Source organism: Amblyomma americanum, chromosome 3 (assembly GCF_052857255.1).
Source record: "Amblyomma americanum isolate KBUSLIRL-KWMA chromosome 3, ASM5285725v1, whole genome shotgun sequence".
Classification (NCBI taxonomy): domain Eukaryota; kingdom Metazoa; phylum Arthropoda; class Arachnida; order Ixodida; family Ixodidae; genus Amblyomma; species Amblyomma americanum.
Window position 1 is genome coordinate 128,797,244 of NC_135499.1, and position 27,473 is coordinate 128,824,716.

The window sequence follows — 27,473 nt, forward strand, 5'->3', positions numbered from 1 at the left end:
ATGAGCCGGCGTCTTTCAAGCCGAACGGCTTCGGAGACTGCCGGCACCGAGTCCCAGCGCAGATCGAGCGTCGCCACGTCTCGGTGCTCGCTGGGCCGGCCAAATTCGTCGCCGTCGCCATGGTACACCAGCAGCGGAAACGGGGTGAGCCTCGCCAGTGTGACCATCACGAGTCCCTGCCGGCCACTCTCCGTCTCCGGAAACCTGAGCGGCATCAGCTACCCGACGTCCGTGTCGTCCAGCTTCATCCCCTGCACCCAAACTCGGCTCGTCTCCGCCGCCAGCGCAGCATGGCCCACTCGCCGGATCGGCGGCAGCGCGCCTCGTGTCTGCAGAGCCCTTCGCGCCGCGGAGGACACCGTGGTCCCAAGCGGCAGCGGTGGCAACGTCCAGCCCTCACCACCAACAGCCGTACAGCCCCTCGTGCGGGTGGTGCCTTCGCAGGGCCGTCTCGCCCACAGTCGTTCCTCGTCCTGCGGTACGGGCCACGCGTTCTTGCGAAAGCCCTCACGGATCAACCTGTCCCGGATAGCGCCGAGGAAGAGCAACCCAGTCATAGCCGAACGCATGAGGATCGCCGAGTGTATCAGGAGGCACGCCAGCGCTGGAAGACCGTGTGCAAAGCGCGCACTGTTCCAGGCCGCGACGGACTCCGCCAGCGGTGGGCGCTCGGTCGAGCAGGCAAGTACATCAGCCACCTTAGATATAGCTGCAGGAACGGCGCATATCAAAATGCTCAATGAAACGCCACGTATCTTTACGTCTACCGAGGTGAACGCTAGGGTAGAAGGTAGACCAACTTTGACGGCTCCCGATGTGAGGTCAGAAGGCTCGGCTGAAGAAGTCGGCAAGGCGCTCTTCAGCGACTGGAATAGCCGGAAGAAAGAGATGTTCGCTGACGTCTTCAAGGACAGGAAGGATTTCTTCGCCGACCTGATAAAGCAGCGTACCGGTGAGGAACGTCAGCCCACGGCCGGCGCGCTGAAGACGGCTGCCTCGCACAGCGAGCTGTTCATGACCACGATATCCGAGATGGTTGAAAAAGACGTCGCGGACACGTCTGCGGAGAACTACGCGACGCAAAGTCTTACCGGTCCTTCAACTATGAGCATGAAGACCACCAAGGCGAAGGAGTCGCTGCAAGCGACGGCAGGATTTCAAAATACCGCGTCGTCAGACTTTGATTCCTATGAACTGTCCAAAACATTAGAGTCAAGAAGTCAGGCCCCTGAAGCGCGCACGGATGAACTTATGAATGGAAAGATTCAAACAGCACCAGAATCTGTACCCATTACGCCTGTTCACCCTGACTCGTTTGATTCCCAATTTAGGGAACCTGAAATAGAGCCGGAAATTTTCACGAAGAAACAAGAAGGTACTGAAGGGCGAATAGAGAAAAGTATCGAACTACTGATTCCATATACAGAGAGCGAGGACAAAAGGGAAGCACAAACGGAACTGACCTCAACTGCTAACAAATTCGAAGAAAGCAAAGCTGCGGAAATGCTTCATGTTCCTGCCTGGAGCGTTGAAGCAACCAGCGTGCGCACTGAAGCACCGACGGAGGCAAGCGGCCATGTTCCAGCGCCGGCAGAATCTACACTCGAAGCACCTGTAGCCACAAGTGAAGACCGCCAGCTCGCTCCAAGATCGTTGGATGGCTTGGCTAAGTCAGTGACTTCTGAGATGACTGAGTTTCCTGTGTTCGACGTGAGCAAAACACAAGAAGCCGACGCAGCGAGAAACCTGCCTTCATTGCAATTAGACGACGACCAATTGAAAACAGAGCTCACTGAAAGACCCAAGACACCTGAAAGTGCCCAACCGAAAGATGACGAAGCTTTTCCCAAATTGGATGTCAAGACAGTGAGTCATCCTTCTCATCCATCCGGCGTCCCAATGCGAAGAGATAAGGAAGAACCGAAGGCCATAATTGCCTCTGAGAGCACACTGTCAGATTTCTCCACATCGGAAGTAGCCCCCCTTGCTTTCTCCGAGGAGAGAGCCGGACACACGGCGGCAGTATTCGATCTGGAAGAAATGCCACAAGTGAAAAGTCAGGATCAACTGCAATTCAAGCCAATAGAAGAGAGTAGTTCATCTGAAGCGGAAAATTTGTTATTAAGAAAGCCTGGGGAGGTAACCGACGTGAGAGATATCGTAGAAAAAAAAGAGGACCAAGGCAAGGGTTTAGCCTCGGAAGAAACCACAGTAGCTGATACAACTGCGCCAGAAAAACACGAAGCTCTTCCGTTGAAAGAACACAGCACAGCACCCTCTGCTGAAGGGGTTTTCGCAATACAGGAACTCGGGAAGGAAACCTGGGATACAGTGGCAAGACAACAAACTCAAGAGAGCGAATTAGTCTCTTCAGCAGAAGCACTTGATATCAGCGCGACGCAGGCGCCCGGAGACGTCTTGCTCAGTCAACGAACCACTGCCTTTGGGACTGACGAATTATTACCAGCTCAAGAACAACAAAAAGAGCGAGAAGCACGGGATATGTCGTCGAGACATGAAGATAAAAGTGGCGAGTTCATGTCCTCCGAACATACAGAAGCAATTGACGTCGCTGGAACGGAAAAATACGAAAGTTTTCAACTGACAGAGCATTCCTTAGCAGCTGCAGGTGACGAACATCCGGGAGCGGAAGAGCCTGAGAAGCTGGAGGCACTAGACGCAGTACCGAAACAAGCGCATCAGGACCTCGAATTGGTGGAGCCGGCTCACACAGCCAGCATCACTGTTGCCGAAAAACCAGGTGATCTGGCACTTCCAACAGAGGTCGGTGCACTTGACGATGTGGAAGAGACAAGGAAGTCATATCAACAAGGTGCAATAGGAAGCCTTGAGCCACTGAAAGAGGAACAAGACGGTGCGTTAGTTTCCTCGAAACACACCTATGCCTTGGATGTATCGGCATCAGAAAGGCATGATGGCATTTCACTCCCAGAACATACCGCTGCTGCGGCAGCCGACAAAACGGAGTTAGTGAAAGAGTCAGACGACTTGAGAGGAAAACGAGATGTAACCTTGTGGAAGCCGTCACAAGTTCAGGAATTGGATTCAATATCCAAACAATATGTGCTAGGAAAGGATGCACAGGAACAAAGTGAGACAAGCATATCAACGATCCAAATAGATCACACAAGCGATTTAGTTCCTTTGAGGTCACCTGAAGCCATTTGTGTGCCTATCACCAAAACATCCGACAGCTTTGCCCTCAGAGATGTGACCGCTATCACACAAGTCGAAGGCTATTCCTTAACAAGCGAGGCAGAGAAAACAGGCCCGCCACAAGACATCGTGACCATACTGCAAAACCAAAGCAGCGAGCTAGGGCCTTCTAAAAGTCCTGAGACGCCTGACATGGCGACAGGTATGAAACATGAAGGCGGTGTATTCCGGCAAGAATTCCAGGCATATGCCGCTGCTTTACCTACATTGCAGAAAAAAAGCGAGACACGCCACATAGTACCTAGGATTGGTCAGAGCAGCGAGATAGTTCCTCCTGAAAGCTCTGAAGCAACTGACACAATGTCTGCTGCAAATCTTGAAGAGGGTCTTTTTCCGCGGGAAATCGTCGAGTATACATTGACTGCTGAGCAAAGAAAAGAAAACGAGGCAAGGAGCGTAACAGCAGAGGCAGAGGAGGGCAGCGAGCAATTTCCTTCAGAACGCCCTCAGCCGACAGAAGCAGCCAGAGTTGCGCAAACAGAGCAAATTGCAGAATATACGCCTACTACACAGCAGCACAAAGAAGACGAGGCCAAGGACGTAGAAACGAGAGAGCCGGATCTAAGCACCGAGAGAGTTCACTCTGATGGGTCTGAGGCAGCCTACTTAGCCACAGCTGCAGAAGTTGAAGAGGGACCGTTTCCGCAGCAAATTGCTGAGTATACGTTTGCATCAGAGGAAAGAAAAGAAGGCGAGGTAAAAGACATAATAGCACGAGAAACAGAAGGAACCAGCGATGTAGTTTCTTCAGAACGCCCCGAGACGACCTACATGACCAAAGCAGGAACACCGCAACATATTGCCGAAATTGCACCTGAAGGCCAGCTCCAAGAACGCGAGATACAAGACATAACACCCAGTAAACCGGATCTAAGCAGCGAGAAAGTTCCCTCTGAAGGCTCTGAGCCAGTCTACGAAGCCACAGCTGCAAAACCTGAAGAGGGAACATTTCCGCCGAAAATTGCTGAGTATACGTTGACATCAGAGGAAAAAGAAGGCGAGGTAAAAGACATAATAGCACGAGAAACAGAAGGAACCAGCGCAGTAGTTTCTTCAGAACGCCCCGAGACGGCCTACATGCCTACAGCAGAAACGCCGCAAAAAATTGCCGAATATACTCCCACAGAGCAGCGCGAAGGAGCTGAGATAGAGAACATAACTCCCAGAAAGCCGGATCTAAGCAGCGAAATACTTCCGTCTGAAGGCCCTGAGCCAGCCGACGTTATCCCAGCTGCAAAACTTGGGGGGCCGTTTCCGCAGGATATTACTGAGTATACGTCGCCCACACTGCCAAGAAAAGAAAGCGAGGTAAAAGACATACTAGCAAGAGAGACAGAAGGAATCAGCAAAGCAGTTTCTTCAGAACGCCCAGAAATAACCTACGTCACCACTGAAGCAACATCGCAACAAAGTGCCGAATATACTCCCGCAGAGCACCAAGAAGGAGCTGAGATAGAGGACATAACTCCCAGAAAACCGGATCTAAGCAGCGAAATATTTCCGTCTGAAGGCCCTGAGCCAGCTGACGTTACCACAGCTGCAACACTTGAGGGGCCGTTTCCGCAGGAGATTACTGAGTATACATCGCCCACACTGCCAAGAAAAGAAAGCGAGGTAAAAGACATACTAGCAAGAGAGACAGAAGGAATCAGCCAAGCAGTTTCTTCAGAACGCCCAGAAATAACCTACGTCACCACTGAAGCAACATCGCAACAAATTGCCGAATATACTCCCGCAGAGCACCAAGCAGGATCTGAGATAGAGGACATAACACCCAGAAAGCCGGATCTAAGCAGCGAAATACTTCCGTCCGAAGGCCCTGAGCCAGCTGTCGTTACCACAGCTGCAACACATGAGGGGCCGTTTCCGCAGGAGATTACAGAGTATACATCGCCCACACTGCCAAGAAAAGAAAGCGAGGTAAAAGACATACTAGGAAGAGAGACAGAAGGAATCAGCCAAGCAGTTTCTTCAGAACGCCCAGAAATAACCTACGTCACCACTGAAGCAACATCGCAACAAATTGCCGAATATGCTCCCGCAGAGCAGCAAGAAGGAGCTGAGATAGAGGACATAACTCCCAGAAAGCCGGATCTAAGGAGCGAAATATTTCCGTCTGAAGGCCCTGAGCCAGCTGACGTTCCCACAGCTGCAACACTTGAGGGGCCGTTTCCGCAGGAGATTACTGAGTATACATCGCCCACACTGCCAAGAAAAGAAAGCGAGGTAAAAGACATACTAGCAAGAGAGACAGAAGGAATCAGCCAAGCAGTTTCTTCAGAACGCCCAGAAATAACCTACGTCTCCACTGAAGCAACATCGCAACAAATTGCCGAATATACTCCCGCAGAGCACCAAGCAGGAGCTGAGATAGAGGACATAACACCCAGAAAGCCGGATCTAAGCAGCGAAATACTTCCGTCCGAAGGCCCTGAGCCAGCTGTCGTTACCACAGCTGCAACACTTGAGGGGCCGTTTCCGCAGGAGATTACAGAGTATACATCGCCCACACTGCCAAGAAAAGAAAGTGAGGTAAAAGACATACTAGCAAGAGAGACACAAGGAATCAGCCAAGCAGTTTCTTCAGAACGCCCAGAAATAACCTACGTCACCACTGAAGCAACATCGCAACAAATTGCCGACTATGCTCCCGCAGAGCAGCAAGAAGGAGCTGAGATAGAGGACATAACTCCCAGAAAGCCGGATCTAAGCAGCGAAATACTTCCGTCCGAAGGCCCTGAGCCAGCTGTCGTTACCACAGCTGCAACACTTGAGGGGCCGTTTCCGCAGGAGATTACAGAGTATACATCGCCCACACTGCCAAGAAAAGAAAGCGAGGTAAAAGACATACTAGCAAGAGAGACACAAGGAATCAGCCAAGCAGTTTCTTCAGAACGCCCAGAAATAACCTACGTCACCACTGAAGCAACATCGCAACAAATTGCCGACTATGCTCCCGCAGAGCAGCAAGAAGGAGCTGAGATAGAGGACATAACTCCCAGAAAGCCGGATCTAAGCAGCGAAATACTTCCGTCCGAAGGCCCTGAGCCAGCTGACGTTACCACAGCTGCAACACTTGAGGGGCCGTTTCCGCAGGAGATTACAGAGTATACATCGCCCACACTGCCAAGAAAAGAAAGCGAGGTAAAAGACATACTAGCAAGAGAGACACAAGGAATCAGCCAAGCAGTTTCTTCAGAACGCCCAGAAATAACCTACGTCACCACTGAAGCAACATCGCAACAAATTGCCGAATATGCTCCCGCAGAGCAGCAAGAAGGAGCTGAGATAGAGGACATAACTCCCAGAAAGCCGGATCTAAGCAGCGAAATATTTCCGTCTGAAGGCCCTGAGCCAGCTGACGTTCCCACAGCTGCAACACTTGAGGGGCCGTTTCCGCAGGAGATTACTGAGTATACATCGCCCACACTGCCAAGAAAAGAAAGCGAGGTAAAAGACATACTAGCAAGAGAGACAGAAGGAATCAGCCAAGCAGTTTCTTCAGAACGCCCAGAAATAACCTACGTCACCACTGAAGCAACATCGCAACAAATTGCCGAATATACTCCCGCAGAGCACCAAGCAGGAGCTGAGATAGAGGACATAACACCCAGAAAGCCGGATCTAAGCAGCGAAATACTTCCGTCCGAAGGCCCTGAGCCAGCTGTCGTTACCACAGCTGCAACACTTGAGGGGCCGTTTCCGCAGGAGATTACAGAGTATACATCGCCCACACTGCCAAGAAAAGAAAGTGAGGTAAAAGACATACTAGCAAGAGAGACACAAGGAATCAGCCAAGCAGTTTCTTCAGAACGCCCAGAAATAACCTACGTCACCACTGAAGCAACATCGCAACAAATTGCCGACTATGCTCCCGCAGAGCAGCAAGAAGGAGCTGAGATAGAGGACATAACTCCCAGAAAGCCGGATCTAAGCAGCGGAATACTTCCGTCCGAAGGCCCTGAGCCAGCTGTCGTTACCACAGCTGCAACACTTGAGGGGCCGTTTCCGCAGGAGATTACAGAGTATACATCGCCCACACTGCCAAGAAAAGAAAGCGAGGTAAAAGACATACTAGCAAGAGAGACACAAGGAATCAGCCAAGCAGTTTCTTCAGAACGCCCAGAAATAACCTACGTCACCACTGAAGCAACATCGCAACAAATTGCCGACTATGCTCCCGCAGAGCAGCAAGAAGGAGCTGAGATAGAGGACATAACTCCCAGAAAGCCGGATCTAAGCAGCGAAATACTTCCGTCCGAAGGCCCTGAGCCAGCTGTCGTTACCACAGCTGCAACACTTGAGGGGCCGTTTCCGCAGGAGATTACAGAGTATACATCGCCCACACTGCCAAGAAAAGAAAGCGAGGTAAAAGACATACTAGCAAGAGAGACACAAGGAATCACCCAAGCAGTTTCTTCAGAACGCCCAGAAATAACCTACGTCACCACTGAAGCAACATCGCAACAAATTGCCGACTATGCTCCCGCAGAGCAGCAAGAAGGAGCTGAGATAGAGGACATAACTCCCAGAAAGCCGGATCTAAGCAGCGGAATACTTCCGTCCGAAGGCCCTGAGCCAGCTGTCGTTACCACAGCTGCAACACTTGAGGGGCCGTTTCCGCAGGAGATTACAGAGTATACATCGCCCACACTGCCAAGAAAAGAAAGCGAGGTAAAAGACGTACTAGCAAGAGAGACAGAAGGAATCAGCCAAGCAGTTTCTTCAGAACGCCCAGAAATAACGTACGTCACCACTGAAGCAACATCGCAACAAATTGCCGAATATGCTCCCGCAGAGCAGCAAGAAGGAGCTGAGATAGAGGACATAACTCCCAGAAAACCGGATCTAAGCAGCGAAATACTTCCGTCCGAAGGCCCTGAGCCAGCTGTCGTTACCACAGCTGCAACAGTTGAGGGGCCGTTTCCGCAGGAGATTACAGAGTATACATCGCCCACACTGCCAAGAAAAGAAAGCGAGGTAAAAGACATACTAGGAAGAGAGCCAGAAGGAATCAGCCAAGCAGTTTCTTCAGAACGCCCAGAAATAACCTACGTCACCACTGAAGCAACATCGCAACAAATTGCCGAATATGCTCCCGCAGAGCAGCAAGAAGGAGCTGAGATAGAGGACATAACTCCCAGAAAACCGGATCTAAGCAGCGAAATACTTCCGTCCGAAGGCCCTGAGCCAGCTGTCGTTACCACAGCTGCAACACTTGAGGGGCCGTTTCCGCAGGAGATTACAGAGTATACATCGCCCACACTGCCAAGAAAAGAAAGCGAGGTAAAAGATATACTAGCAAGAGAGACACAAGGAATCAGCCAAGCAGTTTCTTCAGAACGCCCAGAAATAACCTACGTCACCACTGAAGCAACATCGCAACAAATGGCCGAATATGCTCCCGCAGAGCGCCAAGAAGGAGCTGAGATAGAGGACATAACTCCCAGAAAGCCGGATCTAAGCAGCGAAATATTTCCGTCTGAAGGCCCTGAGCCAGCTGACGTTACCACAGCTGCAACACTTCAGGGGCCGTTTCCGCAGGAGATTACAGAGTATACATCGCCCACACTGCCAAGAAAAGAAAGTGAGGTAAAAGACATACTAGGAAGAGAGACAGAAGGAATCAGCCAAGCAGTTTCTTCAGAACGCCCCGAAATAACCTACGTCACCACTGAAGCAACATCGCAACAAATTGCCGAATATACTCCCGCAGAGCACCAAGCAGGAGCTGAGATAGAGGACATAACTCCCAGAAAACCGGATCTAAGCAGCGAAATACTTCCGTCCGAAGGCCCTGAGCCAGCTGTCGTTACCACAGCTGCAACACTTCAGGGGCCGTTTCCGCAGGAGATTACAGAGTATACATCGCCCACACTGCCAAGAAAAGAAAGTGAGGTAAAAGACATACTAGGAAGAGAGACAGAAGGAATCAGCCAAGCAGTTTCTTCAGAACGCCCAGAAATAACCTACGTCACCACTGAAGCAACATCGCAACAAATTGCCGAATATACTCCCGCAGAGCACCAAGCAGGAGCTGAGATAGAGGACATAACTCCCAGAAAACCGGATCTAAGCAGCGAAATACTTCCGTCCGAAGGCCCTGAGCCAGCTGTCGTTACCACAGCTGCAACACTTCAGGGGCCGTTTCCGCAGGAGATTACAGAGTATACATCGCCCACACTGCCAAGAAAAGAAAGTGAGGTAAAAGACATACTAGGAAGAGAGACAGAAGGAATCAGCCAAGCAGTTTCTTCAGAACGCCCAGAAATAACCTACGTCACCACTGAAGCAACATCGCAACAAATTGCCGAATATACTCCCGCAGAGCACCAAGCAGGAGCTGAGATAGAGGACATAACTCCCAGAAAACCGGATCTAAGCAGCGAAATACTTCCGTCCGAAGGCCCTGAGCCAGCTGTCGTTACCACAGCTGCAACACTTCAGGGGCCGTTTCCGCAGGAGATTACAGAGTATACATCGCCCACACTGCCAAGAAAAGAAAGTGAGGTAAAAGACATACTAGGAAGAGAGACAGAAGGAATCAGCCAAGCAGTTTCTTCAGAACGCCCAGAACTAACCTACGTCACCACTCAAGCAACATCGCAACAAATTGTCGAATATACTCCTGCAGAGCAGCGCGAAGCAGCTGAGACAAAGGACATAACACGCAGAAAGCCGGATCTAAGCAGCGAAATACTTCCGTCTGAAGGCCCTGAGCCAGCCGACGTTACCACAGCTGCAAAACTTGAGAGGCCGTTTCCGGAGGAAATTACTGAGTATACGTCTCCCACACTGCCAAGAAAAGAAAGCGAGATAAAAGACATACTAGCAAGAGAGACAGAAGGAATCAGCCAAGCAGTTTCTTCAGAACGCCCAGAACTAACCTACGTCACCACTGAAGCAACATCGCAACAAATTGCCGAATATACTCCTGCAGAGCAGCGCGAAGGAGCTGAGACAGAGGACATAACACCCAGAAAGCCGGATCTAAAAAGCGAAATACTTCTGTCTGAAGGCCCTGAGCCAGCCGACGTTACCACAGCTGCAAAACTTGAGAGGCCATTTCCGGAGGAAATTACTGAGTATACGTCGCCCACACTGCCAAGAAAAGAAAGCGAGATAAAGGACATACTAGCAAGAGAGACAGAAGGAATCAGCCAAGCAGTTTCTTCAGAACGCCCAGAAATAACCTACGTCGCCACTGAAGCAACATCGCAACAAATTGTCGAATATACTCCTGGAGAGCAGCGCGAAGGAGCTGAGACAGAGGACATAACACCCAGAAAGCCGGATCTAAGAAGCGAAATCCTTCCGTGTGAAGGCCCTGAGCCAGCCGACGTTACCACAGCTGCAAAACTTGAGAGGCCGTTTCCGGAGGAAATTACTGAGTATACGTCGCACACACTGCCAAGAAAAGAAAGCGAGATAAAGGACATACTAGCAAGAGAGACAGAAGGAATCAGCCAAGCAGTTTCTTCAGAACGCCCAGAAATAACCTACGTCGCCACTGAAGCAACATCGCAACAAATTGTCGAATATACTCCTAGAGAGCAGCGCGAAGGAGCTGAGACAGAGGACATAACACCCAGAAAGCCGGATCTAAGCAGCGAAATACTTCCGTCTGAAGGCCCTGAGCCAGCCGACGTTACCACAGCTACAAAACTTGAGAGGCCGTTTCCGGAGGAAATTACTGAGTATACGTCGCCCACACTGCCAAGAAAAGAAAGCGAGATAAAGGACATACTAGCAAGAGAGACAGAAGGAACCAGCCAAGTAGTTTCTTTAGAACGCCCAGAAATAAACTACGTCACCACTAAAGAAACATCGCAACAAATTGTCGAATATACTCCTACAGAGCAGCGCAAAGGTGGCGAGATAAAGGACATAATACCCAGAAAGTCAGATCAAAGCTTGGAGACAGTTTCTTCTGAAGGCTCTCAGGCTGCCGACAGAATCGTTGATGCAAAACAAGTGGGGATGTTTCCGCGGGAAATTTCTGCAGAGCGAAAGGAAGGCGAGGCAACGGATACAGCAGGAAGACAGCTGGAACGAAGTGTCGCGCTGCTCTCGTCCGGAGGCGCTGAGGCGTCTGACACTGTCATGTCATGGAGGCTCAAAGAAAGTTTGTCTTTGCACCAGATTGTCAAATGTAGCTATATCCCAAGGCAACAAAAACAAGGTGACGTCCAAGAATCACTACCACGAGACTCGGAAGAGATCAGCGAGCTAGTTCCTTCCGAAGGTCTTCACACAGCCGGCAGAACTAAATCTGCCGACTTTGAAGAGGATATATTCATGCAGCAAATAGCTGAATTTACTTCCACCACAATCGAACGAAACGCAGGTGAAGAAAGAGACACTGTTTCCAAAGAGCACTATGAGAGCTCTGAGGTAATATCTTCTAAATACCCTGAAATTGAGCACACGATCAGAACAGTGAAACTTGAAGAGGACCTCTTTGCTGAGCAAACTGTTGAATACAAATCCCCTGTAGAGCGAGAAAAAGAATGCGATGCAAAAGGAACGATACCAAGTCAGCCCGACACGACGGGAGCATTGAAGATTAAAGGTCTCTTTCCCCAGGACACTGCTGATTACACGTCTTTTACAGATCAACAAAAGGTCGACGTGAGTAAAGACATAGAGCCAAAAGAGCTGGACCAAGAGACTGCGCTAGTTTCTTCAGAAGGTCATGAGGCGGTTGATGTGGTCAGAGAACAGGAATTAGAAGGACCATTCCCGCAGAAAATTCCTGAGCTTGCGTCCGCTACGGAGCAGAAGATACAAACGGGGGAAACTGAGATAGTGCTCAGAGAGTCGCATGAAACCGGCGAGGTCGTTCCCTCAGAAGCCCCAGAAACGACCGACACGACGGGAGAATTGAAGATTAAAGAAGGTCTCTTTCCCCAGGACACTGCTGATTACACGTCTTTTACAGATCAACAAAAGGTCGACGACGTGAGTAAAGACATAGAGCCAACAGCGCTGGACCAAGAGACTGCGCTGGTTCCTTCGGAAGGTCATACGGCGGTTGATGCGGTCAGAGAAGCGGAACTAGAAGGAACATTCCCGCAGAAAATTCCTGAGCTTGAGTCCGCTATGGAGCAGAAGATACAAGGCGGAGAAACTGAGATAGTGCTCAGAGAGTCGCATGAAACCGGTGAGGTCGTTCCCTCAGAAGTCCCAGAAACGACCGACACGACGGGAGAATTGAAGATTAAAGAAGGTCTCTTTCCCCAGGACACTGCTGATTACACGTCTTTTACAGATCAACAAAAGGTCGACGTGAGTAAAGACATAGAGCCAAGAGCGCTGGACCAAGAGACTGCGCTGGTTCCTTCGGAAGGTCATGAGGCGGTTGATGCGGTCAGAGAACAGGAATTAGAAGGACCATTCCCGCAGAAAATTCCTGAGCTTGCGTCCGCTACGGAGCAGAAGATACAAGGCGGAGAAACTGAGATAGTGCTCAGAGAGTCGCCTGAAACCGGCGAGGTCGTTCCCTCAGAAGTCCCAGAAACGACCGACACGACGGGAGAATTGAAGATTAAAGAAGGTCTCTTTCCCCAGGACACTGCTGATTACACGTCTTTTACAGATCAACAAAAGGTCGACGTGAGTAAAGACATAGAGCCAAGAGCGCTGGACCAAGAGACTGCGCTGGTTCCTTCGGAAGGTCATGAGGCGGTTGATGCGGTCAGAGAAGCGGAACTAGAAGGACCATTCCCGCAGAAAATTCCTGAGCTTGAGTCCGCTATGGAGCAGAAGATACAAGGCGGAGAAACTGAGATAGTGCTCAGAGAGTCGCATGAAACCGGTGAGGTCGTTCCCTCAGAAGTCCCAGAAACGACCGACACGACGGGAGAATTGAAGATTAAAGAAGGTCTCTTTCCCCAGGACACTGCTGATTACACGTCTTTTACAGATCAACAAAAGGTCGACGTGAGTAAAGACATAGAGCCAAAAGAGCTGGACCAAGAGACTGCGCTAGTTCCTTCGGAAGGTCATACGGCGGTTGATGCGGTCAGAGAAGCGGAACTAGAAGGACCATTCCCGCAGAAAATTCCTGAGCTTGCGTCCGCTATGGAGCAGAAGATACAAGGCGGAGAAACTGAGATAGTGCTCAGAGAGTCGCATGAAACCGGCGAGGTCGTTCCCTCACAAGCCCCAGAAACGCCCGACACGACGGGAGCATTGAAGATTAAAGAAGGTCTCTTTCCCCAGGACACTGCTGATTACACGTCTTTTACAGATCAACAAAAGGTCGACGTGAGTAAAGACATAGAGCCAAGAGCGCTGGACCAAGAGACTGCGCTGGTTCCTTCGGAAGGTCATGAGGCGGTTGATGCGGTCAGAGAACAGGAATTAGAAGGACCATTCCCGCAGAAAATTACTGAGCTTGCGTCCGCTACGGAGCAGAAGATACAAGGCGGAGAAACTGAGATAGTGCTCAGAGAGTCGCATGAAACCGGCGAGGTCGTTCCCTCACAAGCCCCAGAAACGCCCGACACGACGGGAGAATTGAAGATTAAAGAAGGTCTCTTTCCCCAGGACACTGCTGATTACACGTCTTTTACAGATCAACAAAAGGTCGACGTGAGTAAAGACATAGAGCCAAGAGCGCTGGACCAAGAGACTGCGCTGGTTCCTTCGGAAGGTCATGAGGCGGTTGATGCGGTCAGAGAACAGGAATTAGAAGGACCATTCCCGCAGAAAATTACTGAGCTTGCGTCCGCTACGGAGCAGAAGATACAAGGCGGAGAAACTGAGATAGTGCTCAGAGAGTCGCATGAAACCGGCGAGGTCGTTCCCTCAGAAGTCCCAGAAACGACCGACACGACGGGAGAATTGAAGATTAAAGAAGGTCTCTTTCCCCAGGACACTGCTGATTACACGTCTTTTACAGATCAACAAAAGGTTGACGTGAGTAAAGACATAGAGCCAAGAGCGCTGGACCAAGAGACTGCGCTGGTTCCTTCGGAAGGTCATACGGCGGCTGATGCGGTCAGAGAAGCGGAACTAGAAGGAACATTCCCGCAGAAAATTCCTGAGCTTGCGTCCGCTACGGAGCAGAAGATACAAAGGGGGGAAACTGAGATAGTCCTCAGAGAGTCGCATGAAACCGGCGAGGTCGTTCCCTCAGAAGTCCCAGAAACGGCCGACTCGACGGGAGCATTGAAGATTAAAGAAGGTCTCTTTCCCCAGGACACTGCTGATTACACGTCTTTTACAGATCAACAAAAGGTCGACGTGAGTAAAGACATAGAGCCAAAAGAGCTGGACCAAGAGACTGCGCTAGTTCCTTCGGAAGGTCATGAGGCGGTTGATGCGGTCAGAGAACAGGAATTAGAAGGACCATTCCCGCAGAAAATTACTGAGCTTGCGTCCGCTACGGAGCAGAAGATACAAGGCGGAGAAACTGAGATAGTGCTCAGAGAGTCGCATGAAACCGGCGAGGTCGTTCCCTCAGAAGTCCCAGAAACGACCGACACGACGGGAGAATTGAAGATTAAAGAAGGTCTCTTTCCCCAGGACACTGCTGATTACACGTCTTTTACAGATCAACAAAAGGTCGACGTGAGTAAAGACATAGAGCCAAAAGAGCTGGACCAAGAGACTGCGCTAGTTCCTTCGGAAGGTCATGAGGCGGTTGATGCGGTCAGAGAACAGGAATTAGAAGGACCATTCCCGCAGAAAATTACTGAGCTTGCGTCCGCTACGGAGCAGAAGATACAAGGCGGAGAAACTGAGATAGTGCTCAGAGAGTCGCATGAAACCGGCGAGGTCGTTCCCTCACAAGCCCCAGAAACGCCCGACACGACGGGAGCATTGAAGATTAAAGAAGGTCTCTTTCCCCAGGACACTGCTGATTACACGTCTTTTACAGATCAACAAAAGGTCGACGTGAGTAAAGACATAGAGCCAAAAGAGCTGGACCAAGAGACTGCGCTGGTTCCTTCGGAAGGTCATGAGGCGGTTGATGCGGTCAGAGAACAGGAATTAGAAGGACCATTCCCGCAGAAAATTACTGAGCTTGCGTCCGCTACGGAGCAGAAGATACAAGGCGGAGAAACTGAGATAGTGCTCAGAGAGTCGCATGAAACCGGCCAGGTCATTCCCTCAGAAGTCCTCGAAACGGCCGACTCGACGGGAGCATTGAAGTTTAAAGAAGGTCTCTTTCCCCAGGACACTGCTGATTACACGTCTTTTACAGATAAACAAAAGGTCGACGTGAGTAAAGACATAGAGCCAAGAGCGCTGGACCAAGAGACTGCGCTGGTTCCTTCGGAAGGTCATAAGGCGGTTGATGCGGTCAGAGAAGCGGAACTAGAAGGACCATTCCCGCAGAAAATTCCTGAGCTTGAGTCCGCTATGGAGCAGAAGATACAAGGCGGAGAAACTGAGATAGTGCTCAGAGAGTCGCATGAAACCGGTGAGGTCATTCCCTCAGAAGTCCCAGAAACGGCCGACTCGACGGGAGCATTGAAGTTTAAAGAAGGTCTCTTTCCCCAGGACACTGCTGATTACACGTTTTTTACAGATCAACAAAAGGTCGACGTGAGTAAAGACATAGAGCCAAAAGAGCTGGACCAAGAGACTGCGCTAGTTCCTTCGGAAGGTCATGAGGCGGTTGATGCGGTCAGAGAACAGGAATTAGAAGGACCATTCCCGCAGAAAATTACTGAGCTTGCGTCCGCTACGGAGCAGAAGATACAAGGCGGAGAAACTGAGATAGTGCTCAGAGAGTCGCATGAAACCGGCGAGGTTGTTCCCTCAGAAGTCCCAGAAACGACCGACTCGACGGGAGCCTCGAAGATTAAAGAAGGTCTCTTTCCCCAGGACACTGCTGATTACACGGCTTTTACAGATCAACAAAAGGTCGACGTGAGTAAAGACATAGAGCCAAGAGCGCTGGACCAAGAGACTGTGATAGTTCCTTCGGAAGGTCATGAGGCGGTTGATGCGGTCAGAGAAGAGGAATTAGAAGGACCATTCCAGCAGAAATTTGCTGAGACGGTAGACACGTCCAAAGGCAAAGATCTGTCCCAGCTGCAAATTGCTGGACCTGCGTCTATCAAAGGTGAACAGAAGGAAGGCCATGCAAAAGAGCCAGTGCTGAGACAGCCGGAGCTAGTTTCTTCGGAAGGTGCTGAGATGGCCAACGTGATAAGAACTGAGAAACTTGAAGAGGGCCTGAGGCCGGAAATTATTGAGTATATGTCTACAATGGAGCAGCAGAAAGGTGGCGAGGTAAAGGACATCGTTCCTAAAGTGTCGGGCAGAGAGGTCGATGCGGTGCCTTCAGAAATAACACCTCGAGCTTTTGCTGAAGCTGAACGCTTTCCAGAAATTGAAAAATTTCTTGAGGTAGCCGCCGAAAGCACTACTAAAGCCGGCGCACTCACGACCACTGCACCAGTGCAAATGACGTCAGTACTCACTGATGAGTACTCTGCGTCGGAGCCTGGAGAAGCAGTGCTACGAGTTAAAGTAGGGCTCAAAAGCGGAGCAGCTGTGGACTACGCCGCGCAGTTCTGGGATAGCGAAGCTATCGAGCTTCAGCTCAATAACACATGGACTCCAGAGGGTGGCGCTGTGTTTTCCCCGGAGGAAATGTTCAGTCCGTGTGCAGGAGTTGGCAGTGATGACTCCGAAGTTTGGAAAAGCCCACTTCCTTGCAGAAATGCCGAAGAAAAAGAAGCACGAACCCGGGACAGTGTGACAACAGAGCTTCAGCAAGGAAATATATGGACCCAGGAAGGCGGCGCGATGGTTGCTGAAAAGACTGCCTCAGGCTCAGTAATGGCTTTGCACGATACCGCTGGAATCGTGAAAGGCCTGAAAACGCCGCAGAACGATAATGTAGTGGACTACGCAGCGCAGTTCTGGGACAGCGAAGCGATCGAGCTTCAGCTTGCCAATATGTGGACTCCAGAAGGTGGTGCAGTAGTTGTAGAAGACATCCCGCCTGACATCAGTGTACCCCCGTACCCTGCTGCTTTGCTCGCTCTGCAGGAAGCCACATCAGATCAAATGGAGCATGACACATTTCACGAAATTCCCCCCGTAGACAGCCTGGGGTCGCCTGGGAAAGTTTCGGTGGAGGAAAATTTGTTACCACCTCAGTCGAGCGAGGTGCCTAAACCTCCTGTCACCCAAATTATTCTCGAACCAGGATACCTAGCCCAATCTTTTGAAATTGAAGCTTTTGCGAGTCCACAAGCAGAACCACAGAAGCGTGTGGGAAAGATGGAGGAAGAGCGTGCAGAAAGTGGCGCACCTGAGATGTCCCCTGACAGTCAACCTGCGCTGCCAGTGAAGGAAAAAAGCGAATTAGAGCCAGGATACGCTGAAAACGAAACAGCAGACGCAACTTTTGGAAGCGTGGAAGCCGGGAGCACAACGCTGGGAACTTTACCAGAGCCTGTGTGGATCTCAATGCCGGAACATCCACAGTATACAGAACGCGAACAGGACGAAGCTGAAGACAACTTGGTTTCCGCTGAACCAGTCTTCAAGACTGAGAAGCAAAAGCCATTGCAAGAGAGCGAGCAACTTTCCAGCGATTTTATTGGGGACAGGTTAGACAGTCAAATAAACGAAGAACGTGGACCGCTGCTCTCAATAAGGCGGACAGAGAAACACTCTTGTGAGAAAACAAGCGAACGCATCCTGAAACGATACGGTGACGTGCAGCCCATGGAGAGCGTGACTGCAGCACACGAAAATTTTGTGATTGCAGAAACTGAAACACAATTCTTCGATGGCACCCGAGATTCAAGCACGAGAAACACCACAGAGAAGGCTCGGACGGAAGACCTGTGCAGTCAGTCAAAGTTTGCAACCGAACTGTCATTCGCGGAGTTATCAGGCAAAAATGCCATCGAAGAGACAAACGCCAGTCAGCCACTATACGCCGAAGATCTGGTTACAGTTGATTACATTGTGAGGCCTTTCAACGCTTTTGACGACATCGTCACAGTGCCAGAAACGAGCACAACTGGAGGCCTGTCCTGGAAGCAACTTCCTAACGACGACGTGGCAGTCCACGTGGAATCGAACAAGACACATCGGAGCGACTCTTCCTGTCTAGATAGGGAAACCGAAGAAAGTGCAAAAGTCTCTGATGACATTACCTTTCCCGATGAACTGCCCAAATGCGAAGCACCAAAACTTCACGACGACTTCACTCCCCAAAAAACGCCTTCCCTTCGATCCTTCAGCGCACTACCTGATGTGGAATGCAGTTCACTGTGTAAGGCGAGTAATTACGTGCAGCAACTCAAATCCAACGCAGGAAACAGGAGCACCGAACTGCTGCCAGGAACCAAGAAAAGCGACATCAGCATCAAAATTGAAAGAACATTTGAACGGAGCTCGTCTTTATCTGCAGAATCTGATGCATTAGTAGACAAAGTACTAAAAGCACTTCAGAAGCCTTCTCTTCGCGTGAGTGACTGTGCATTCGACCAACAGTCTGTAGCTGCTAGCGTAGTTCTTGTGACGACAGGAAAAAGCGCTCTGTCCATGTTAACGTTACCGGAAACTGCGGACAAAAGCCCACTGAAAGGTGAAAGTGTAACGTCAGAGCCAGAATGGACACAAAAAACCTACTCACTTCATGACACAAAAGAAAGTCTAAAGGACTTGTCAGTTGATGCAATAGTTGTTATGCCACCTAGACGAATGCAAGCTGATATAAACTTGGCCGGCCTTACAGAAGAGAATGGCAGAGTCCCTGTTGCAACAGATGCAGGAAAGGATTCCCTCACTCACAAAGCTTCATCAGGTCAAAGTGATTCCGCAGTTGAGACAATCAATGCACGAGGCCAGCAAGGGCTTCCAGGAGTTGACGGTACAGTATGTACTGAAGCACAGGCCCAGAGTATTGAAAACGAGGCGTTTCACGCAGCAGAATGTGAGCGCATGGAAGCGTCTTGCCCTCCGAGCGAAAAACGTGAACATTCTGAGGACATTGGCGGAAAACCTTCGGGGGAACACAGCCGCTTCCCAATCTTAGCAGCAGATGATACGTCGTTATCTGATGAGCATCCCAAATTACTTTCCGCAGACTTCGCCCTCCAAGCAGAATTCTTGCCGCTGAAGGTTGGAACTCCGTCCCTTAAAACACCGCCGGTTAGACCGCCGTTTCTCGAAATGTCAACATTTGGGGCATCGACCGCTAAGCTACTAGGGTCTGTTGCCTACCAGTACACACGGTCTCATACTGAAGGCCAGTACCCGCTCACCGTCCAGGCTGAGGTGCCTGAAGAGGAGTACCCTGACTATCCGGAACTTTCGCCCCGGCTCAGTTGCTCAGATACCAAGCCAGAAGACAGGAGGTTTTACGGGGCTGAAATACCATTCCGAGCACCGAGTAACGAAGATGACTCCCCTCACTTTACAATCAAACAAGCCGAAATTCCATTCGTAGTTGCTCCATCCGACGACAGAGACATTGACAGGATACTGCAACGTCCCCGCATTGACACGGAAGCTGACAGCGGAACAAGCCGAAGTGCGCAAAGCGCCTTTCTCGACACCACCAAAATTCCATACAGCAATACAAAGGTCGGCACCGGGACAGCTGAAGTAGGCAAAAAAACACCGAAAAAGCGAAAGCTATCTTTTAGTGACCAAGTAACGGTAAGCGGCGAAACTTTCTTTGAAAAACGCAAGCCATTAGGTGGCTTCTGCGTCACTTCCACAGCCCAAGTAGCCCGTTCGCAATACTCTAAGCGTCGCTCCGGTTCTAGCAACGAAGCCTCAGGCTTCCCAGCAAGGCAAGGAACATGCAAAAACATCCCTCTTGCCATCGTAATTTCTGAAGAAGAATACTCTAAAAGTAACTGTGAAGAACCAGCCGCAGTGGAACGCAAAGCATCAGCCGAGACCACTGGTGCTGCGCAGAAATGGCACGACCGTGCACGGGAAAGCGCAACAGATGATGATTTGGAGAACTACCAACCCGCCATTTCGATTAGCGCTGGTGTTGTGAATCAATATGGAGAATTTTCGACGATCACGTACTCGAACAATGTACCCGAGGACAACACAGAAGCGACGAGTGCCACTTGGACCACAGAGAACAAAATAGACAGATTCAAGCTCCCTGAGTACGTCGACACTCTGTTCGCTGACACAAGGTCTCAAAAGAACAAGGCCAAACTTTCGCTGAGTACTGAAAGCTTAGGCTTCAGCAGCGAACATGCAGCTAACATTTGCGTGACCGACGATATGCTTGGCGAGCGTCGCGAAGTCTTCACTGCTCTCGAAAACAAATCCTGGGACAGCTCTGCTCAGGAGGACGCCTCTACCTGTGTGCCAGGAGGTACGTGCAGTTCTGGCGATGTCACGACAGAGCGAAAGACCTCACTCAGCAGCGTCAGCGTAGGGTATAGCCATGAACCACTACCGAACGACCATAATGATTCCTACAGCGGAAACATTCTCGACGACCTGGAAAGCTTGAAGGCCCTGGTCGCGGGGACAAAAGCGCGCAGTCAAGACTCGGACAGTGCTTCAGAAGACAAGAGCCGAAAAAATGATTTCACGACGACGCTTACTTCCCACAGTAGAGCCACGGACAACCCAATTTTCCAGCAATACGAACAAACTATGGATGCAGACACCACGTACGTTCCAGCAATCGTACTGAGAGACGACACCTTCCCGGTCAGCTTTCCGGGCCCAACACTGACTGACAGCGGCGCAGAGGCGTCAGGCGAATACGATTTCCCTGTAGTCAAACGGATTACCTGTAACAGTAAAGACACCACTAAACAAGAGAGCGCGTTGTCTCCCGATGCTAAGAGCGCATCAAGCATCGAAGAAGCAGCCACGAAAGGTGACACAACGCCGGAGCCCAAGAGCACCGGGCGAGGCGCGCCGGCGGAAGTGGGGATTCCTCAATGCGGCGCCAGCGAATCGTCTACAAGCGATAACGAAAGCTGCCTGACACTTCTCAAAGCTGCCGACACAAACAACAAAGACGACGCTTGCGACATAAGTCGCGAGGTTCCCGAAGTAGACGACGAACCTCCTAAGGCAGTTGCGCACTGCGAGGAGTTGCGGTTCCACAACTTCAGGATGGTTGTGGAACGCGTGGCGGATATGTCGGCCGGCAGCGACACAAACATAGTGTACGAGTCATTCGTCCCTGCACAAGGCAGAGCAGTCGATGTGCTTGGTAACGTGCGTTGCGATGCAGAATTCACAGTTAGAGCCGTGGACGACTACGACGTCCCGGCCATCATGTACGACCACTGGAACGAAGATGGCACGACCGTGGCTCCAACGATCAAGACCTTCTGGACGTACAGCCCGCACAGCTTCCTGATGTGCGTCAACGAAAACGGTACGTTCAGAGCTCGTCCTACGGGCCAGCAAGTCAAAGCATACAGTAAAAAAACAGTAAACGTATAATGAAAGATTAAAACAAGAACAACTACTTGAGCGCGGGTGAGGCTGAAAAAGAAAGCTGTACAGCTGTGTATTTTCTCGATAAACTCCACCTTAGGGTTTTCCTGAAACCCATTTAGCAATACAATGATCTGCAGTTTGGGATCTAAAATTAGGCTCCCCTTGTCTTATGTGAGAATTTGAATAATTTTCAAACGCAGAATAACCTGTCATTTTGGATGCTTCTGGAAGCTCTCTTTAAGAAGGCACTAACGACGACAGTGGGTAGGCGTTGGGGGCCGCAGTTAAGTTTAATGTAGCATTACACATTTGTTAGTGCTGATGGCTGAACTGTGAACAACACGATTATGATAGGCGTGATTCGCGCGGTTTCTTGTACAGTACCCCAATCACTCACGTCCAACCCTGAAACCTTAACTAGGTCAACAGGCAGACACGCTAGTCTTTTTCAGTGTTTTATTCCAGCGGCATCTTGCCCAATATATGTCTCTGCTAAGTATCAGAGAGTTGCTTCGATTGTGTGGCAGTGGATTACGCAGTTTTTACTCTGAGCATCCCTTGTCCCAGTCACAAGACGCAAACGGAGCACGTAACTGCATGGAAACGATGTCACTAGAATAGTTAAACTGTGCTTGACGTAAGGCTGTTTAAAAATCGGCTTTTTTTTTTCGGCACCTGCTGACCACAGGCACGCACTGCGGCATAATCAGCGCCATCGTGTTCGAGGACGAGCAGGCCTTCTGCGCGGCCAACAACATCAAGTGCGAGTTCGCTGAAGAGGGCGTCCGGCGCAAGCTGTGGGATGCGCTGCTCAACGTGCAGCAGGGCAAGAACCTGTTCGCCGTCGTGCCGGCCGAACAGGTGAACGCCTACAACCGCCAGCTAGGCTTCTACTCGTCAGCCAGAGGTCTCATCCTGCACGGAAAGCTCGCGGCGGACACGAACATCGCACCGCTTGCGCAGGCCCCGCTGCCTGGCGACGTCGAGGTGAGCTGTCCCCCCCACACCATGGAAGCACTGCCGCCATACGACGGCGATGCCGTCATGGCCCAGCTCTGATATTATAATTTAGCGCGAAATGGACACGAGAACGCGCATAAGGGCTCACGATCTATGCGATACCTTCGGTCCTGGTGCACTAGTTTAGCTGTGCCTATACTTCCGATAACAGAATACGCTTCAGCTGCCTACAAGAGACTGTTGTTTGTGATTAGATGAATTTCCCTATGCCCCCTACCGAACGTGCAGCAAGAGAGCGCATACCGTCTTTTCCGCTCTTACACGACTATGGTGCACCCATTTTGTGAGGCAGGCTTTTTTGCTGAGCATTACCGAAGCGTGACGAGTTGACACACATTTTATCTGTGTAAACTGCACAAGTGGTGCGGCATGTCGTTACCTACGTGTCCCAAGTTGCAGTGGTTCTTAGTTCGATGCACGTTTAATTAGAGTAGATGAATAGCGTAAAACAATCGTGTTCGAACCACGTCCGAAGGCAGTGTGAAGTACTGAATGCTTCGACGTGTCATCGGCCACACCGAAGCTTCCACAGGGTCTCACGTGTCAAGCAACGCGGTAGGCATGGTGTAGACTGTTGATTATTGGACTATGCACAAAGCGCATTGCTAACATGGCTCAGGTCTCGTGACCTGTTAAAGAAGTTAAGCGCAAAATCTAGGCAAAGGTTTTTTTTCTTACATGGTTGGGAGCGATAGCAGTAAATGCATGCATGAGTTAGTGAGCAGCGCGCATCTGTCTCCGCAGTACATTTTTACTACAAGCAGCAATTCACTGAAAACATTTCAGCCATCTGCACATTTTTGCACCCATTCTTGCGCCCACTCAGTCATAGCTTGCTGAAACAAACATCGATGCAGTGAACATAAATTGCTATGGTCAGTCCCGCCTCGGTCAGTGATTGTCTCGTGTAGCCACTCCTAAAACTCACTGCCTAGCATCTCACAGGCACAATAAAGCAAATAAACATTTTTCTTAAGAAAACACTCTTCCTGATCTTACAGCTGCTCAACTGCCGCTTCAAACGAAAGTGGTAAAGTGCACAAGAGGGATTGTACTTTTATTGTCGGCATATAGGTAGAATAGAGTAGGTCACAGCGGGTAGAATCCTTCGTCCGGGGTCCCATTGAAGGCTGCAGCGGCCTCGGTATCAGGTTCCGCTGATCCTCAAGCAAGAGCTGGCCAGTAGCTCCTCCCTATGCTCCTTAGGGAGTTGGTTAATTTTGTCAATTGCATCATTTCGTTGACATTTCCATACTATGTGGTATGTGTTGGAGAATTCCTCATATAATGGGCACTCATTGCTGTATATATCGTAGTGTGAATGTTTCTTTGGCGATTGAGTGAGGAAGCAGTTTGTCTGAACATTCCATAGGGTAGTTTCCTCTTTCCTGGTTAGGAATCAATTCGAATCAAAGTACTTTTGTCTAATATTTGTATAACAGGCGGTAATTTCACCGAATGTGTGTGAAGAGTGACTGCACTGTGAAAATTCTACACAACTGCATGCTGTCGCTCTGGGAGTGCATGAATACAAAGATTCTTCGCAGGACATAAGCTTCCGTTTAGAGCTGGAGGAGATGCTCCCTATATTTGCAGTCTGCTCGAGAGCAACAGAGGAGCCGCCTGCCCGCCTCTACACCATATACAGGGTGTTTCATCGAAGCCTTTTAGTAATATTTAAAAATGTGCTTTATGAAGTAAAAGAGTTTTTCTGACACAGTTCAACCAAGGGTGGCGGGCATTAGAAAGCAAGTAAATCGTGTTAATCAGCAAGCTACTTAATTCAGTTCTAAAAGTTAACCCAGTTACGTGCCTGGTTGTTGCTAGAGATTTCTTGCCGGCAGTTAATAATAGCTATATTTGTGTTTAGGATTTCGGAAACACGAATCTAGTCCATGCTGCATCACAACGAATTCTGGCCTTCACCGTGCTTCAAACCGGAGCTGCCTGTATCTGGACGTGCAGCGCACGCAGCCATACCCACGGGTGCTCGTCGGCGCACATGTCACGTGGCCTTCGATGCCCTAATCGGGCATGGACGGAAAGGCTGCGCTCGGCATCTGGCACCACGCGGCAGCGCATCTGTAGTGGTGGCGATGTAAACTGCACCAAGTAACATCAACCGCTCGATGCCGCTTACCGTGGGACTCCTTGGTTGCGCAGTGGGCGGCAACAGACGCCGCGCCACAGCATGCATATCCAGCCTATGTGACGCAAAAAAAAGGCCACGTCACACTTGATGTGTGCGCCGCCTAGTTACATGTGTTTGTGGGTGCGTGCGGCTTTGCTTGAAATGGAGGCAGAGCCAGAATTCGCTGTTTGCATAACCAGAATTGCGTTTTCGAAGTCCCGCTTTCTTGGACATCAGTTTTAATTGTGAGAGAACTGTGGATTATTGCAAGATACGGTTATAAAAATATTGATAGGTATAGTGTATAACCCTCCGATGCACCACAATATCTTGTTTGTAAAGTTAGTCCTGCTCTTGCTTCGAGTAGTGAAAACTGCCATAGAAAACCAAAGGAACGGGTCTTTGACGATAAATAGCAGAAAACTGCAACTTTCCAGAGAAGGGATAAGCGGATGTATTGATAGTGGTGGTGCAGTCTTTCGATGTGCAAAAAAAAAATGCGTCCATAATGCAGGATTTCTGTGTATGAAAAATTCTAAAGCCTGATATGGCTATTGCTAACGGTTACCTGCTAAAATCTAATGGCGACAACGTGCCCATGGGCGCGCGGTGATGCATCGATAACAGGCAAATGTTATCTAATTATAAATAAGTTAACTGGCAAACTAATCAACACGATTCACATGTTTTGTGAATTTCGCCCTCACTGGTGCTACTAAACGCTCAATAGCCTATTCTTATCATATTGCAACGAATAATAGGCAAGACGACTATGTGAGCGAAGTGTTTCAGTGGCGCGCGTGCTCTCTGGCCTGTTCTGTTAAATTTTTAAATTTAATCTTTAAATTCTTACCTTGTTAAATTTTCAAATTTTTTCTAACATTATTTTTATTCTTAAAATTATCCTTATCATATAACTGCTTGACTATAAACATCAGTCTCGATCTCCTGCGTGCGTTATGCATTTCCCGTTTCATTTCGTTGTTCCTTTTTCTTTACTTCTTCCGTCCTTACCATTCATTTTAATTTCGTCCAGGGATTATTTACCTCAAAAACTCTCTGTGCCCCCCAATTCTTGGCCAATCCCCCTATGTGGGCATGTGCCATACTATGTGGACAACAACAACAACAACAACTTCCCTGTGCTCTCTCGGTGGCCTGTATGCTGTGTCCTGTGGTCTGGTCCTTTTCGTCGCCTTGGGCCACGTAATAGTATTAGCGAGAGTCTTCGCTGACACGCCCACTATACAAAGCACGTGCTCACGTTCCCCCATGCAGATCGTCAAGTTCAACAAGCACATGTACGGATCGCTGCTGAGCTTCGACAAGAGCACGCTCGGATTCGGCCGCAAGCGGTTCTGGAAGCTGACGCTACGCGAGGGTCCCATCTCGTTCCGCGTGGCGCTCCGCGGGAGCGAGAGACGGGTGTGCGGCTACGCCGGCCTCCAGAACGACGTCAGGGGCGTGCCCGTCGTGCGGTGGCTGGTGGCCGACGACGGCCAGGTGGCGCTGAGGCTGCTGCACAACCTGCTTGCCGGATCGCTGACGTTCCGCCAGCGCGGAGCCTGGATGGCCGTGTACGCGCGCAGTCACGCGTCGGCCGCGCTGCTGCGCCACCTGGACACCAGCGGCTTCCAGCCCTGGATGCTGGTCTTCAACCGCCGCGAGCCTTTTCTCCAGTACAAGAACATTGCCGTGCTCACCTATATATGAACTGTGCTCGGAAATGCTAGCTTTTCGCACTCGTGCTGGTCTTCAACCGCCGTAAGCCGCTCCTCAAGAACATCATCACCATGCTCACCAACATCTGAACTGCGCCCAGTACACTTCCCTTCTCGTGCCAGCGCCGGTCTTGAACCACTGTATGCCCATCTTCAAGCACAAGAGCATGGCCGTGCCTACCAACAGTTGAATTGTGATCAGTACTCCTCGCTTCCTTGACTGGTGAGCGTCTTCAGCAACCACGAGGTCTTCAAGAACAGCGCCAGGTGCCGGTCTTCAACCTCCGCGAGCCGTTCCTCCAGAGCATCGCCGCACACCCCTGCATCTGAACTGTACCCAGCACTCCTCGCTTTCCGCTCTGGTGCTTCAAGTGCGCGGAGAGGCTTCACACTTTAATTCGTTATATACGCGCTATTGGCAATGAATCGATGCACATGAACGTTCTGGCATACTACTACACTCTCTGCCGCATGCCGCCTGACCCTAACCACAGGCTATGTCGTCCGCTGTAGAGAGCACGGGAATGCGTGACGCCGTGAATCCTGATTGCGTTACAGCGAAAAGCGAGTGCTTAAAAAATGTGAACACTATAACTACCGAGTATTCGGTCTCGCCCTTTCAGCTGTTAGTGGTCCTTGATTATCTTATGGTTCGCAGAGTGCCCGTCGAAGCAATGATATCGAATTCGTTCACTGGAAGAAGTCGAGTTGTTTATTCAACTACGGATATCTGAAAGCCTGTATAACTTACCCTTGTAGTCACATGGCCCCCAGCGGCCATGTCGTTTTTAGTTATAATTATTCTCTTCAGAGCTAGGGAACATTCTGCCGGGCCACTATAACAAAAGCAATACGAGAGCTCGGTAGAAATGTAGTTATAAAATCGAATAGAGCATATTATGTTATATTAATATGTCGTTGATTGCGGTAATTGAGCGCAG

At 50.1% G+C, this 27,473-nt stretch overlaps 1 protein-coding gene across 1 annotated transcript; it reads left to right on the top strand.

Moving 5' to 3' along the window:
* LOC144124119 (uncharacterized) lies at positions 1-27,037 on the top strand. Its single transcript, XM_077656781.1, has 6 exons — positions 1-1,375; positions 2,630-2,875; positions 4,976-8,824; positions 11,852-21,595; positions 22,349-22,647; positions 26,090-27,037. Exons 1-6 carry the CDS (start codon positions 1-3, stop codon positions 26,522-26,524), a joined length of 15,948 nt encoding a protein of 5,315 aa, XP_077512907.1. The 3' UTR covers positions 26,525-27,037.
* The last annotated feature ends 436 nt before the right edge of the window (positions 27,038-27,473 follow it).

Bases quoted from the DNA above. Each gene is read 5' to 3' on its own strand.
- LOC144124119 (XM_077656781.1), top strand. From the start codon at position 1: ATGAGCCGGCGTCTTTCAAGCCGAACGGCTTCGGAGACTGCCGGCACC. The intron at 2,876-4,975 runs GTGCGTTAGTTT...ATACTCCCGCAG, and splicing joins ACTGAAAGAGGAACAAGACG to AGCACCAAGCAGGATCTGAG. The intron at 21,596-22,348 runs GTACGTTCAGAG...TGCTGACCACAG, and splicing joins GATGTGCGTCAACGAAAACG to GCACGCACTGCGGCATAATC.